The 14,911-nt window shown below is 40.3% G+C and overlaps 2 protein-coding genes across 3 annotated transcripts in view; one reads left to right on the forward strand and one right to left on the reverse strand.

Moving 5' to 3' along the window:
* Nucleotides 1–941: 941 nt before the first annotated feature.
* On the reverse strand, nt 942–3,275 carry tstd3 (thiosulfate sulfurtransferase like domain containing 3). The gene is made up of 4 exons (XM_084357168.1): nt 3,038–3,275; nt 2,737–2,904; nt 2,044–2,203; nt 942–1,530 (listed from the first exon to the last, which is right to left on the reverse strand). The coding sequence occupies exons 1-4, from the start codon at nt 3,174–3,176 to the stop codon at nt 1,473–1,475; spliced, it is 525 nt and encodes a 174-aa protein (XP_084213294.1). The 5' UTR covers nt 3,177–3,275; the 3' UTR covers nt 942–1,472.
* Nucleotides 3,276–3,730: 455 nt separating this feature from the next.
* usp45 (ubiquitin specific peptidase 45) overlaps nt 3,731–14,911 on the forward strand; it is a 38,228-nt gene continuing 27,047 nt past the window's right edge. For both annotated transcript variants that reach the window (XM_084358684.1, XM_084358685.1), the window contains exons 1-5: nt 3,731–4,033; nt 4,681–4,791; nt 6,378–6,547; nt 7,483–7,583; nt 7,975–8,075. In XM_084358684.1, the coding sequence (XP_084214810.1) occupies nt 4,689–4,791; nt 6,378–6,547; nt 7,483–7,583; nt 7,975–8,075 (475 nt within the window). In that variant the 5' untranslated portion in view covers nt 3,731–4,033; nt 4,681–4,688. The remainder of the gene's footprint in view (nt 4,034–4,680; nt 4,792–6,377; nt 6,548–7,482; nt 7,584–7,974; nt 8,076–14,911) is intronic.

Genomic DNA, 14,911 nt, shown 5'->3' on the forward strand with positions numbered 1-14,911 from the left:
GTCCAAGCACTAACACTCCCCTGGACCCCGAGCTCCCAGTCCAAACCATTAGCAGCACGGCTAACTGAGATAACTAGCTCAGGGCAGCTAAAGTTAGCAGCAGTTAGAGGCTGTGATATGGTGCCCCGTTTGTTTTGAGCATGACTTTGACAAGTGACCGATTCTTACATATTGCACCTTTGAATTAAGACAACTGCAATTTTGTATTACACGTTTTATGATACTTTCTGTTAAAATAATGCAGCATCCTCTCACACAATGTCCCACACACAACACTATCTGACTGGTTGTTCGATATTATGACACCAACAGTTTAATATTTACTGTGAATGAACATTGGTCCCAAATATGGGTTTTTAATCTCCTCGATTTCTAATACTCGGTATCTGCCTTGAAAAAGTCGACCCCTAGTATTAACACTTCTGAATGAGATTATTTACGCATGCATCTGATAAGTCACTCAGAGGTCAGTGTCCTGTTCAGTGATAGTGATTCAGTATCACCTGAATTAAGGCACTTGGGTTACTTATAAATCCTGACTGAACTGATCCTGAGAATCTAATATATGTGGTCAGTATGGACTTTCAACCTCAGCTGTAAAAGGGGGAGTTAATAGAGAACAAAGGTCCATGGCCATGGTCGGCATACTGTAGTAGAGGCATTCTTCTCAGTTGAAAACAAACAGATTCAGTATCATGGATGATGAAGAGACATGTTAATGTTTCCTGGAGGGTGGGTGGCAAATTCATACTGAGACTTATTGGATATTAGACATGGCCCTTCAATATCATAGATCATCTTAGCCCCAGTGGCTGTCACCTCAGCACTCAGTGCCTATTTATATCACATATTTACCATTCTCTCATGTCCTTTTAATAGACCTGTTGGACATTGTCCACAAGTTGTAAAACAAATACAATAAAACACAAATTCACCATTACCATTGATCAAAACTATACTTTTATTTATTGAACGATGTTGGCAACAACTCCACTGACAGTTCCATCTATGAGTTATTGAATATTCACAATACATCAACTTGAAATGTTGAACTCTTCATATTATGCAATCAAAGACTTCATTTTAACTCAGTCATACACAGTTTAGTAGTCATTTGCATAGATAATTAAAAAAAAAAACTTTAGCACTTCATTGGTTGTTAATATTTGCAGTAATATTTAGAATAAACAGTGGTTATTTATTATTCTTGTTTATTGTAAAGAAGTTGTAAAGGGTAAATAAATTGTTCTTTCAAGCAATATTGCAAAAGATTTGAGATCTTTTAGCAGCAGGCGTGATTGCTGAGCCCTCTGGTTTCAGTCTTTGGGATTCACAAATGAGGAAAACACCAGAAAAGAGAACTAACTTTTAAAAAAACCCTTAACAAGACTCCTTGTTATGCATTCTCCCTTTCCAGTCTGATCTCAGATCAATTCTTCTTAAAAAGAACTTCAATAATGTTTATCCCTGGGTCAATTATGTTGTTCATTTTTCACCCAGTCCTGCCATCCACCAGGGTAATGCTGGACACTGAAAGAGAGAGAAAAAGGAAGCAAATGAAGGAACTGTTGCATCAACAGAGCTGTGTCAAAACTGAAACTGCATTTAAGTTTTACTGGTATTACCACATAGTAATACGCTGCATTTCATTTCATAACTTCATTGCTAGCCTCTTAAGCTAACCAGCTTTTTCTTATCATTCAGATACTGGAGATGTGGTATATCAGTGCTCTCAGGAGAGAACTGCAAGAAAGGTTGGCATTATGCAACATGAGGTCAGTAACCTCCAGCTGGAGAAATTTAGTACTATCTCGTGGTGAAATATAACAGACATAAAATTCAGTTAACCAAATTCAGCCATAAAAAATGTACTCGTACTTTGGCCTTTGTCTACACTAGAAAAATGGTAAACTTTAACAACAACAAGAAATCTTATTCAACATTTGCTATATGGCTACAAGAGTTCAACAATTTGTGGACTTGATGAGGTGAAAACATTTCTTTTAAACAAATACTGTGTAAGCCATGATAAACATGTCTCACTCGTTGTATCCCAGCGAGACGGCTGTGTTGAGTGCTTTCTTGCTCCTGACCCCTGCCAGACAGCTGAACACAATGTTATCTGTCTGCTGGGGCATATCACCACCGTACTTTTCTTTGTACTCTTCCGGATCTAGCTGGAGGGCAGTGTTCACCTGTCCCACTGCAAAATCAAAGAAGCAAAGATATTTAAATATATAAAACGCCACTCAAACATAAATAAAATATAGCATGGACAAATGTCATCAGTAGTACTTTTAGTATGTGCATTTAAGTGTTTGTGGGAACTGTTGTAAGTGGTGTCAAATCATTGTACCTGGATACACTTATCAGGATTATTAAAGGAATGTCAATCATGAAGAAAATTAGGAGACATGTCTTCCCTCAAACAATCTCATCCATGTTGAATTCAGTATTTGCAATTGAATAAACTTGCCACAATAAAGGCCTGCAATTATAAGCTGAGACGGAGCAAAGAAAGTGTAGTTTCATTGCAGCTCCTAGGGGTTATCTGATGTATGTATGTATGCTTAGTGTAATTCAGTGATTTAGGGTATTCTCAAATGTACTCGTGACCTGCAGAAAACACAAACGATTGAGTACTACATTAGTTGGTCTTAGATCAGTGGATTTGACCTCATATTCCTGAAACCTATCTGAAATTTTGAAGTGTACTTTAGGCGGAGCAACACTCACGGGGAACGTTAGTCGCCCCGGGGATGAAGCCGTACTCCCTGAGCTCCCAGGGCTCTCTGACATCTATAACTACAGATTTCCGGCCAGCCAGGAGCAGCTTCAGCTGGTCATAACTCACATCTGTGCTCGGGGGTCGTGTACTGAACCTGCGGAGCAGCAGCTCTGTGTCTGAAAGCAAAACAAACAACATGTCATATCCATGAACGACTTGAAAACATTATAGTGAGTCACGAGCCGACGAGTTGACACACACACATGGACAGGAGACAAGCTAGCACATCGATACAACGGTAAAACTCACTTTTGCAGAAGAGGTGAGTGTTGTCAAGGCTGGACACAGGGCTTTGTCCTCCAGGGACGGACGCCCCAGGCAGGACGGTACTGTTCCATAACGCCCGCTGGACAACCCGTGTAAACCTCCAACACCTTCTGAGAGCCATATGTGATTATTGTTACACCCTGTATTAACACGTCTTCAACATAAACTCGTAATTGCGCATACAGCGTGAGGAGGCGACCATAACACACACCACTTCCGATGCCAACAGTGATCTGCGCGTGCGCAGAAGTACGGAACACTTCAAGGACAAAAATAATCTCTCTTTTTAAAATATTGTCAAACTCAAACGCAAAGTCATGAAGCTAAAATATCAAAGGTCAAACAATTATGAACACAAATAAGCGACATGTAGCGCAATCTAGTGCACGTAAGAATGACCGAGGTCATACATATGATAAACATTGACTTATCATGAGTTCTCACAACACAGCCGTGCCATGTCGCTCTCAGTTGCATTTTTACCAAACATTATAGATTTCTCTTAAGATGTATCTGTAACTAAAATATGATAACAAACGTATCACTCTGTGCGTGCTCTTGTATTATAAAATGTGGAAAACGCCCTTGAATGCCTCGGAACCGGTGAAACTATGCCTCTGTATGAGATTTCCCATTGTACTTGAATGCAGCCTACGACCAAACTGAGCTGCCGTAGTGCGTCACATGTTGACTAAGGCTTTGCTAGTTGATGCTACCGAAAGCTTGGCAAATTTTATAGTGTCAAAGGCAAAAAACGAAGAATTATTGAGATAACTGTTCCATTGTTGTCGGAACTCCGTACTTTGCCTCGAAATGACGTAATATATCTCTGTATTGTTGGATAAAGCACACGTGTTAATGTTTTATTTATTCTGACCAGCTAATGTAGCTAGCTTGTTTGCTAGCCAGGAAGACTTGACATCTCCCCGTTGGCTTCAGGTTAGGTAACATTGTCAACATAGGAGCCAAAATAAAGAGGTGAGTTTGCGTCACTTTTTTGCCAAATGTCACTTTGGAAAAAGTTCCTCATTCATTGTTTACATTTCTTGAACGACATGAAGGCCTTTCATGCTCTCTTAAACTGGAGGGACGGGGCTAATTGAGGCTTCTTAACTGTGTCATAAACTTATCCGTTGTTACTTATCCTTGATATAATGTCACCTTTTATCTGACTGACATTATTTATTCTAAGTGACATAATATGCAGTCCCTAAGTATTTTGACAGTTGCACATTTTCTGTTTTGGCTCAGTCCTTCTGTATAATGGTTTAGAAATAGTAATCTGACGAGGGATCAGTGACTTTCTTTTTATAAATACTTAACAGTTTATCTGCTGCAAATACAAATACGCTCAAAATAAAGCTTCAGTTAGGCACTGTATACTCACAGTCATTGATTCACTTAATATCCACTGTTCTCCAGTACAAAGGCAATACATTCAGATGTGTTATTATACAAATGCTTTGGCAGTCTAGCTAGATTTCAAAGTATTGTGTGCTTCACTTAATACAATGACTGAGTGCAAGCTCTGCTTCGCTCAAGTGTCTTTGTTAAAACACAGTTATGCTGAGGTAGCTTCACCTTGTGTAGTAACACCTATTTTGGTTCTCCATCCTCCCATCCAGAGCTCCAGATGCGGCTAAAGGACCCCTTCTCTTTGAAAGCCGCCGATATGACTAAGCGGACTAATAAACCGCGGAAACCTCGAGATGAGGAGTCATCAGATGAAGTCAGTGGTAAGTCTGTGAAGTGGCACAGTGCACCAGACAAGCTGAAGTTCTAGCACAGTGGATAGTGAATGATAGTGAATTAGCTCTTTTAATTATGCCCTAACAACAAGGACTATTTAGGACAAAATTACTTTACTTTCTGTAAATTAATTACCAAGTACGTTCATTTACTGAAGCAAGAGGAGACAGCACCAGGTGCTCTGTCGTGTGAATTAGTCATTTCTAGGTGAAGGTGAGATGCTCTTGAAGTTAAACTGATCTACTTAGAAAAAGGGAGCACATAGGCTTACTTCAGGCACACTTGCACAGAGCCAAGGATGGTGTTAAAAAGCCATTATTTAGAATAACACCGACTGGTTGTCCGACCAGACATCCTTAAGGATAGACTCAAAGTTATCCTCTAGGTAGCAAGGGAGCCCACTGGCACAAGAGACCTGTTGGGACATTTTAGTGCATGCAAACTAGTTGTAATCATTGTTTACAGTTTACAAGACAAGGGAGGTAAGTAAAAATCAATGGTTTATACATTTAACTCCACATATGAGGTGTACCGCCTCACTCGTTCATGTAAGTTTTTGTTTTTATATTGGGTGCACTAAGACACGTTTGAAAGATAGAGTGGCGGACCATAATTAGATTCCCCTATGGCGTGCCATTTCTTTAAATGTCATAATAGCAATAATAGGCTTTTAAAGGGGAGGGTTTTGAGTATGTGGAGCAGTCTATTAGAGGAGGTTATCTGCAAGAAATTGCTTCAGAGAGTGACTTATTGGATCTTAAGTTTGATGCTTTGATATACCCAAGTCTGAATGAGGAAACAGACTTGAGACTTTTTTTTGTAATAGTGACTTTATTTTGTCATTGTTTGATGTACTGGTTTGGTTTTATGTTAAGGACATAACTACCTTCGTCACATATTTTACCTGTGCTCTAGTCCCTTTATGATTTGCGTGCACAGTTCTGCTCCCTGACCACTATATAAGGAATATACACAGCAGTTCACTCTGTTTGACTATCTTCCCTAAAATGAAGGCTTTTTAATGACATCCTTGGCTTGGTGCGAGTGTGCCTGAAGGAAGCCTGTGCGCTTCCGTTTTCTTCATTAATTTACAACCCTTGAATATTTCCAGCATTATTAACACAACATTGGTTTCAACAGAAATATTATAACCTTGTGCTTTCTATCAATTTAGTAGAATTACAAGATTTTATGAATGTGTCCTATCAGACCGGGGCAAAAACTGTATGTTATTGAATCCCCATGACAGTAGTGGAATATGTATTATCGGGAATTCATCTTATATATATATATATATATATATATATATATATATATATATATATGTATATACACACACACATACATATATATATATGTATTTGTATGTATATGTGTGTGTATACACACATATATATATATACATATACACACATATATATAAATGCTGCTTCTATCTTTCATGTGAAAAGGTCCCACCTTGTATAGTCTACAACAGGTGTTGTGCATATTGTCTCAGATCACTCAGAATTCCAAATTGGTGCCTGAAATTGATTGGAAGGTAAAAATATCATTATTTTGTTTTTTTAACCAGGGTTGACTTGCCAGCATGTGAGTAAGGCTGTGGACCTGAACTCAGTGAAGAAATCGGTTCTCTCCAGCGTGTGGTTAATGTGTTCTGAGTGCCTAAAGGAGAGGACAATGATCGATGGAGAGCCGGCAGCATCCCATGACATTGTGGTGTGTTTAAAGTGTGGTTTCCAGGTAATGATTGCTTCTTCAAAATTAAAAAGTGCAAACACAATACATCACAGCACACTGTGGCTTAGCAGTACACTGCATTAACCAAATATTTGGTATATTTGTAAGGATCCAAAACAGTAGACAGAAGGGCATTATTTAATTGACTTATGTGTATTTTACTTGGCCATTTATTTGCTTTTATGCATATGTAACAGGAAGCATTTATGGTTTGATAGTGTGTCCGCCACCAAAACATTTAGCGGGAATGTTACAGACACCCACATCACAATAAACAGACTAGTGATTTATTACCCCAGAAATTACAAAGAGGCAAGTTTTGTCTTCCCTTTTCTTTACTTAAAAGAATTAAAGGGACATTTTGTACATTGGAATGATTGCAGATAAATCAGGTACAACAGCAAGGAAAATCATGACTTTGATGCAAATTTCATGTGTTGTTGTGACTGTTGTGTGTGAGTGAGAGAGGGAGAGGGAGAGAGGGGGAGAGAGAGGATAATAACTGGAAAATCTAACATGAGCGTTTTTGAAAAAAAAAAGTGTTATTTAACTTTATTTAGTCTAATTATTATTTTAAATACTTAATGAAGGGAAAAATGTTCTGGTCTGTTAAAATGTGATGATATTGATTTGAGAGATAACGTCATAAATGGTATGTCCATATACAGTGTATACGTATATTGAAGAATGGCTTGAAAATATGAATATATGGGGGCTGCACAATTAATCAAAATATTATCAAAATTTAATATGACAAAGTGCAATATCAAAATCACGAGACGCTGCAAATTTTTGATAAAGGAATACAATATCATGGAGACCTTGCATACATGATTTTTTTTTTTTTTAACCATATAGCTTTAGCACTACCACATGCAAATGTGGCTTTATTGACGTGGGATTTTTAACAGATTTTTTTTAATTTAACTGTCTTACAGGGCTGTAACCAGTCAGGGATCCAGCACGCTGTCAAGCACCACCAAGCTTTTCATCCAGAGTCTCACTGCATCACCATCAGCTTAAGCACATGGAAGGCCTGGTGAGAAACCTCAGAATGACATTCATTATAAACTAATGAAAAAGCCATGACTGTACACGCTACCAATGTGTGTCAACTTGGTATGACACGCATCAAGATGGCGCCAGTATTTGTGCTTATATAGGAAACAACAGAGAACTGATTCGGGTGTTTTTGACGTGCATTACATACCATGGATGTTTGCTGTCTGAAAATTACCTATTCTTACCAATTCTTTATAAATAAACTAGTATTATATACTTTTTCACTCAATTATTATATTTGATTGTGTTATCGAATGGTTTCCATTTCAGCCATGTAATTGTAGTCATTTCAACATTTATGTGAGTTTTTAAATTCCACAGTAACTTAAAGCCTTTCTGTGTTTGTCTATGACTCCTCATTGTAACAGGTGTTTTGAATGCAATGAGGAGCTCTCCACTCACTGCAACAAGAAGGCTTTGGCTCAGACCTTGGACTTTTTACAAAAGCACTCTGTCAAGGCAACATCAGGTAAGGTGTTTTCCCTCCGAGAGGTCTGGCCTCCTACTGTTGTTGAAAAACAGCTTTTATTGGGCACATACCGTACATCCTCATTACTATTTCAGCAAGGCTAAATTCAGTTCAGTTGGAGTTTTATACAAATATTTCTTCAATTTAGAAGCCATGTCTTCAGTTAAAGTAGACAGTGATTGGCCTTGAACACATACAACTTATAATAACAACCAGATATTAATGGCACATCATTCTGTGGAATAATCTGCACTGGTGTACCTCAAACAAGGTTTCCTGTGCTTTAGTGTCCTTATGCACCAACAGTACAATAACACAATGACTGTATACCAGACTATTACTGGCTGTCTTGTTACTAGTTCCATGACTGTTGAACAAAGTACCTTTTAGACAGATGAACTGGATTACCTGAACACAAAGGTTCAAATTTGCTATTGTCAGTGGTCCAGCTACTTACCAGGAACTGACTGTAGTACACCTGCTCCCCCTGGTGGCTGTGATCATCTGAATCCCTGGACTTCATTCTCAGTATAGAGACAGCCTATGTGTGTGTGATGAGCGAGACCACTCAGTGTTACAGGCATTACTTCATACGGATGCAACCTACTCTCCATTGATTTATTATAGCTGCATAGGGTTTACAGAGCTCTTTTTTCATGCCTTCTTAGGGTCATAAAATTAGACTTCTACATCTTTGACACTGACAAGCAGTGTAACTGTCACTGAAAAGAAAAAAAACACATTGTCTTCATGTATTGCATATCACTTACTAGAATTTGAGTTTGAATTTGAGTTTGAAGACAATTTGAGTTGTATCATAGCAGGTTGTGTTCATACTGATACAGCCTGACTTAGCCCTACTTTCAGTCTTATGTCCTCTCACCTCACTCAGGCCACCTGAGCTTCCTCACCAAGTCAGTCAACCATATAGATATTAACCCCCCTACCCCCTTGCTGTGCTTACACATTCATACTCCTTCTGTTCTGTAACTCTCCTACTGTGTGCTGGCATGTTGAGAGGCCTCTTACCAGGCTGAAGCTGATCAGGGTGGTGGGCATCACCACTTTCGGTCTCACTGGCTGCCTCCGCTAAGCCCAGTTGTCAGTGGCCAGAGGCCAGCCGCCATGGCCCAGTCCGGCTGGTTCACCATCGGTCTCTCAGCCACAGCTTTAGAGTTGCGGGATGATGATGCTGCAGCAATTCCCCCAACCCTCACCCCCACCCTGCACATTGCATGACTGCACACATTAGAGGAATTAGGCGCTTGAGTGATGCTTCCCGGCTGGGTTCCCTGAAGAACAAGAGCAGCTGCGTGGGGTTCAGCCACTGCTCTGTCGTTCTTTGTCTTTCCATCGCTATCTCTTTCTGTCCCTTGCTTCCTCTGTCAAGCCGCTGTATGTCTCACCACCTCTGGGCCTGTGTGCTGCACTAGTGGGAGCCAGGGTCCTCAACAAGTCAGAGCTACTGGATCCTCACAGCTGGAGTGCACTAACTCTCAGCGGACTCGCACTCACAGATACACAAACACAAAATGTAGAAAATAATGACCAAATCCAGCAAATACCCTATTTTCTTTCTATTTGTAAGTTATGTTTTCTGGCCATTACAAAGGAGTTTATATTTGAGTGATAAACTTTATTGAGTTCTCATGGCACAGTGTATTCTTTGTAATGGAAGCACAAGCTCTCCCTGGACAGAATCTGAATACGTTTTATTTGCCAGGTACATTACATACCCGTGGAATTTGCAGACTTTTTGAGTAAAATGTGTTTTTAGAGGGCTATAATAGTTTGTGACACACAGCTACACCCAGACACACAGGGCTTGGGGCACAAACAGACCTCAAAGAGTACAAGAAATATCTTACCTAAGTATTTAGAAAGTAGACATGCTGTACAGTTGGTTGATGAATGCAGACATTAATGCAGTTTCCAATTTCCATCACTTTTTCACCATTACTATTCAATGTTCATCTAAACTCGAAGATAAACTTACGTGTACAGTACCATTTTTTTGAACTAGATAAGCAAAGAACCACATGCATTCGCAATTTGTGTTGAGGGGACGTGGGAAAAAATCGATTCTAATACCGCTTTTCAACCAAAATTAGTGGGTCTACACACGTTTTTAAAACGCAGGTACACCTGCTAAAAATTGCGTATTGACCCCATCCCCATTTCCCGCATGCAAGCCCATTCTGTCCAATAAAATGTGGAAAGTCTAGAAGAGCCACATGATTAAATTATTTATCCCAATTCAAGTTAGTGGGGTGTCAAACAGGAAATTAGCTGGGATGTTGAGCTTTTTTGGCTTCAAAACACAACTGAGCAGCTTTCATAAAAATGAACGGGGCTCCACCTCCAACACTGTGTCCAGTAATAAAATATCCTTGAATAGACCACATCCAAAATTCCTTCCCTATTTAAGTGCCACCATGGGATGTTGATGTGAAATTTAGCGTGTTTACCCAAGTCTTACGATCAAAGCCGAGCCGAGCCAAGGTGATAAAAACCTTGTGTCTACTGCAGAGTCAATTGACCCAGGTGTAAATGCACAGTTTACACATTCCCATTGCACACAAAAGCCTGATCTTAGTGGGTTTAAGTGGGATTTTTGACGAGTGGAAAAGGGGTGTTAGATGCATTGTGATTCTCTCTTGAAAGATCATGTCTTGATGAAGAAAATTCAAAAATATAGAATTTAAACCAAATTCTCGACTATGTGATTACCTGTACGAATATCATAAGACCAGGCTGTACGTTTTTTTTTACGGATGAACCAATTGAAGGTTGAAATGTAACAGACGGGTTAGATAAATATAAATATACGTTCATGTTCTAAGATAGACTATTTCTGGAAATTCAGGAAAAAGGAAATTCATTGGTTAATTTTATTTATGGATCATTAAAAAATAATGTATATAAGTAAAAAAAATCAAAATGCATAAATAATAATTTTAGTATCAAACCGTAGCCCTCTGAATCATGATCATATCAAATAGTGAGCTGCACAGAGATTCCCACCACTATGAGTGTGTATTTTGTATGTCCGTATACCTGTGGAATTGCCCTTTAGTGGACACGATGCCAACCGGGGTCAACGTTGGTGGGAAACGATTTGCTAAGCTGGGCAGTCGATATCTGCAGCTTTCCCCTTTGCCTCTTTAAATTACCTGTCACCTTCCCTGCCACCCAATTGTTCCACACCGGTCGGCCAAATGGGTATAGAGGCGGGCAGCCATTGTTGCAGCAAAATAAGTGGTTGTTGTCTGCTGAGGAGCTTGTGAAATTGCATTTCAGTATGAAGGCCATGTTTTCAGAAGAAGCTGCTGTTGTACTGTCTTTCCTATAGACCCCATCACAAAAGATCCCCAGCAAGGATTTTTTTTTCAGAATCTATAATAATTTTGTACAACAACAGCTCAGGGTAGAAAGAAAGTCGATTAACTGTGCTCTCTCACCATCAAGGCCTTCAGCTCAAGTACCAGAGTCCCAGTAAAAAGCGAATTGACCTCAGGGAGCTACACTCACTAGTCTTTGTGTAGCAAATTGAAATGTTGGTTCTGAATAGGCATCAGAGCTTGTTTCTCATTGGAATCTGACAATTCTGTCTTGTTTAATGGTAGTAATTATTATCAATCGCTATATTACCACATCATTGGGTTCTTTCATTGTTAATTTTGCAACTTAAAGAATCAGTAATAAACTTTTCAGCTTGATGCCATAGGTATATTTTAAAATCGTTTTTCTGTGTCTTCAGTCCATTTAGACATTGTAGATAGAAACATTATATTCATGACATTGTCTTGGTTTGGCAAAACATTTTGATACAAGGCTATATACTTTAAACAAATAGTCCGTCCTATCTTTCAAGTTACTTTGACAAATATAGATGCACCAGTAATGAAGCAATAAAAGCAAGCTATATTTTTATGTCTACACGAGCGCAAGGCAGAATTATATAAAATCAGGCCGTGGTTAAAGGGTTGTATGGCATTGCAAAGTGCAAATAATAATATTGCAAATAACCAACGCTAAAATCATAAAAGCAAGATGTGAGTCACAGCATTTGTTGCTGATGAGTTCCCTCATTTGCAAAACACAAACACAATGACATATCTTTAAAGATAGTGACATACTACTACTGACAACAATAAAGTGCACTGTCAAATTTGAGATTTGGCAAGGGTGCGTTAATCCTAAGTACCACTGTGTGTCTTTCTCATACACACGCGCACACACACACACACACGCACGCACGCACGCACGCACGCACGCACGCACGCACGCACGCACGCACGCACGCACACACACACACACATACCTAAACAGGCACCTTCACACACAAAGAGCAGAGTCACAGCATCACATGGAAGTTGTGTCAACAGCCTGATGTAGTTGTCTGTAGAAGCAGTTTTGTAGGTCACCAGTTTATAGTAATGCCAGTGTTAGTCTTGGTGTCCACAGTACACCTAATCAAAGTAAATAGACAACCAAATTAGTTTTGTTTTTTTGGCTGAAATGGCTGTCAGAGTTTCAGATTTTAAACCAAACATGTGCCCAGTGTGTTGGACTGAGTGCTGTCATGGTGTGTTTACATGCTGTTTGTCTGCATTGACTGTTTGACACTACTTCTACATGTTAGTACTTGCATCTAACAGTAATTTAGGTAACTGTCATGTGTTCATTTTCTTCATTGATATCTCCTTTCACTTTTCCTCCACTCTAAGACCTTGACTTTCTGCACCTTATTCACCTGGTTTCCTGCCTCTGGTTGTTGATTTTGGAAACCATAGTCTTTAGTTTCCTGTCAGTTTAGCTCAGCCGAGTGAGTCAGTAGCCAGTAAGATGCTTGTCCCCTGGTGGTGCTTTCATGGAGGTAATCAAGGGTGATTCTGTCTTTATTCCCACCACCGCACATGAAAGTAGGCCAGATTGTGTGGGTAGCAAAAGCTGTGTGTATAAATATGTGTGTGTGTGTGTGTGTGTGTGTGTGTGTGTGTGTGTGTGTGTGTGTGTGTGTGTGTGTGTGCGCACGCACGTGTTTGTGTGTCTGTAAGTAACATGGCACTGGGTTCTCTTGGCCTCAGATGGCAAGGAAACAGGCTTTTCATGCCCTGCAGTCACAACAAATTAGCGAATTAATAAGACATTTGGTGTTGCCTGGCCTTCCTCTTGACTGCCTGCTCTGCATGAAGGGAGCTGGCCTTGGCCCTCCACACTGCTGCACTGCAAGTGAACATGGAGGCACAAAGCCCACTGGCCATACAATTTTATGGCCTCTCAGCCCAACTGTGAACCAGATAAGGAAGGATATGAAAACGTCATTAAAAAAACTAAACTAAAATATACTTTTTGGCTTTATTAAATTGTCATCAATCAATCAGCATTACACTTTTTGAAAGATTTCAGTTAAGCGTGTGTGTGTGTGTGTGTGTGTGTGTGTGTGTGTGTGTATGTGTTTTTGCAAGCATTGTAGTACTGTCTCTGTAAAAGTAAACAAGTCCAATGTTACTTTCTGTATCTCTTGTGTGAAAAAGAGCAGGGAGTGCAGGAGGTGTTGGTGTACATGCGTGCATGTGGGCGATCCTGAGCACCGTGATGCTTTCCTCTACCCTGGGGAAAGGCTCCACAGTGTCACTGCTGCCTATACTCGGTGGCTGAGCAAGGAGGGCCAGGTGGTGGTGCCGAGTGCGGCACAGTCAAGCGTGGAGGCAGCGCATGCTGACATTTGCCTTTGCTAACTGCTGCAGGGAGAGGAAAAATCTGCTTTTCCATATGCTTGTGCTCGTTGCAACCCTTCCCTCCACCCACTGCCCCTCCCGCCCTCCTCTGCCCCCCTCTCCCCAGTCTCAACCAGATGGCTCCCTGAACATTGTTTACCTTGGGTGACGGTCCCAGATGCAGAGTGTGTCCATCGGCATCCCCATTCCGCCCAGTTAGTTTTCTCATTCCTCTGCTCCCCCTTAGCTGAAGTGCCAGTCGCAGCTCTTACACTCAAGATGCATTAAGTCTGTTGATTTTATGTCTCTGATCACAAACACCACAACAAGTAGACGCACTCATTAACACACTCTTTCTCTTTCTCAATTACTTTCTCTTTTGCTCAGTTGTTCACACTTGCGTAAACACATCTCTTCACACCTTCTCAGTCTCACACCAAATCCAGAATACGCAGTTTGTTTTCCTGATTGGGGCTGCGGTCATCCCCTAACACCACTTGTTTTCCATGCATTGTGTGTTGACATATGGGAGCTCCCTTATGGCTGCATATTGAAGATGGAAATAGGCCTCCAGATGTTGCCAGCACAGAGGGCCAGATGCATTTAGCACCACTGGGTGGAGCACCACAAAACCATGTCGTCCCAGCAAGCTGAACCTCACCCCTTCTTAGTCCCAAAACTACAGGACGAGCCTAAAAATGCTCCCGTCATTTATCATCAGCGTTGTTTTTTGTTGTTTTTGTTGTTTGTCAGTTAAGGCAGTGTACATTTTAAAGCTACAGCCAAAAAAAATACAATAATGCAGCAGACCTGAAAGAGACTATGTGCTATATGTGTGTGTGTGTGTGTGTGTGTTCAAGTGATTTTTGATTTTTTTTTTTTCTGATCAAATGTGTTTCACAGAAAAGTTGCCCTTTTACCCTCATCCCTTTGAGTGGAGTCGGATTGACAGTATAAAATGCAAATCGCTTATCCAAGAATAGAAAGCCCACAGTTCACATTCCAGCAAGTGTGACCAGGGCCTTCCTGTTAATGGCCTTGGCCTTGAAGAGGAAAAGCTTGCTGGGTAGCGGCCAGCAGTGGGTTTACCACCACTGTAGGTTGAATAGCTTT

This window comes from Pagrus pagrus, assembly GCF_965226575.1.
Source record: "Pagrus pagrus genome assembly, chromosome: 7".
Lineage (NCBI taxonomy): Eukaryota > Metazoa > Chordata > Actinopteri > Spariformes > Sparidae > Pagrus > Pagrus pagrus.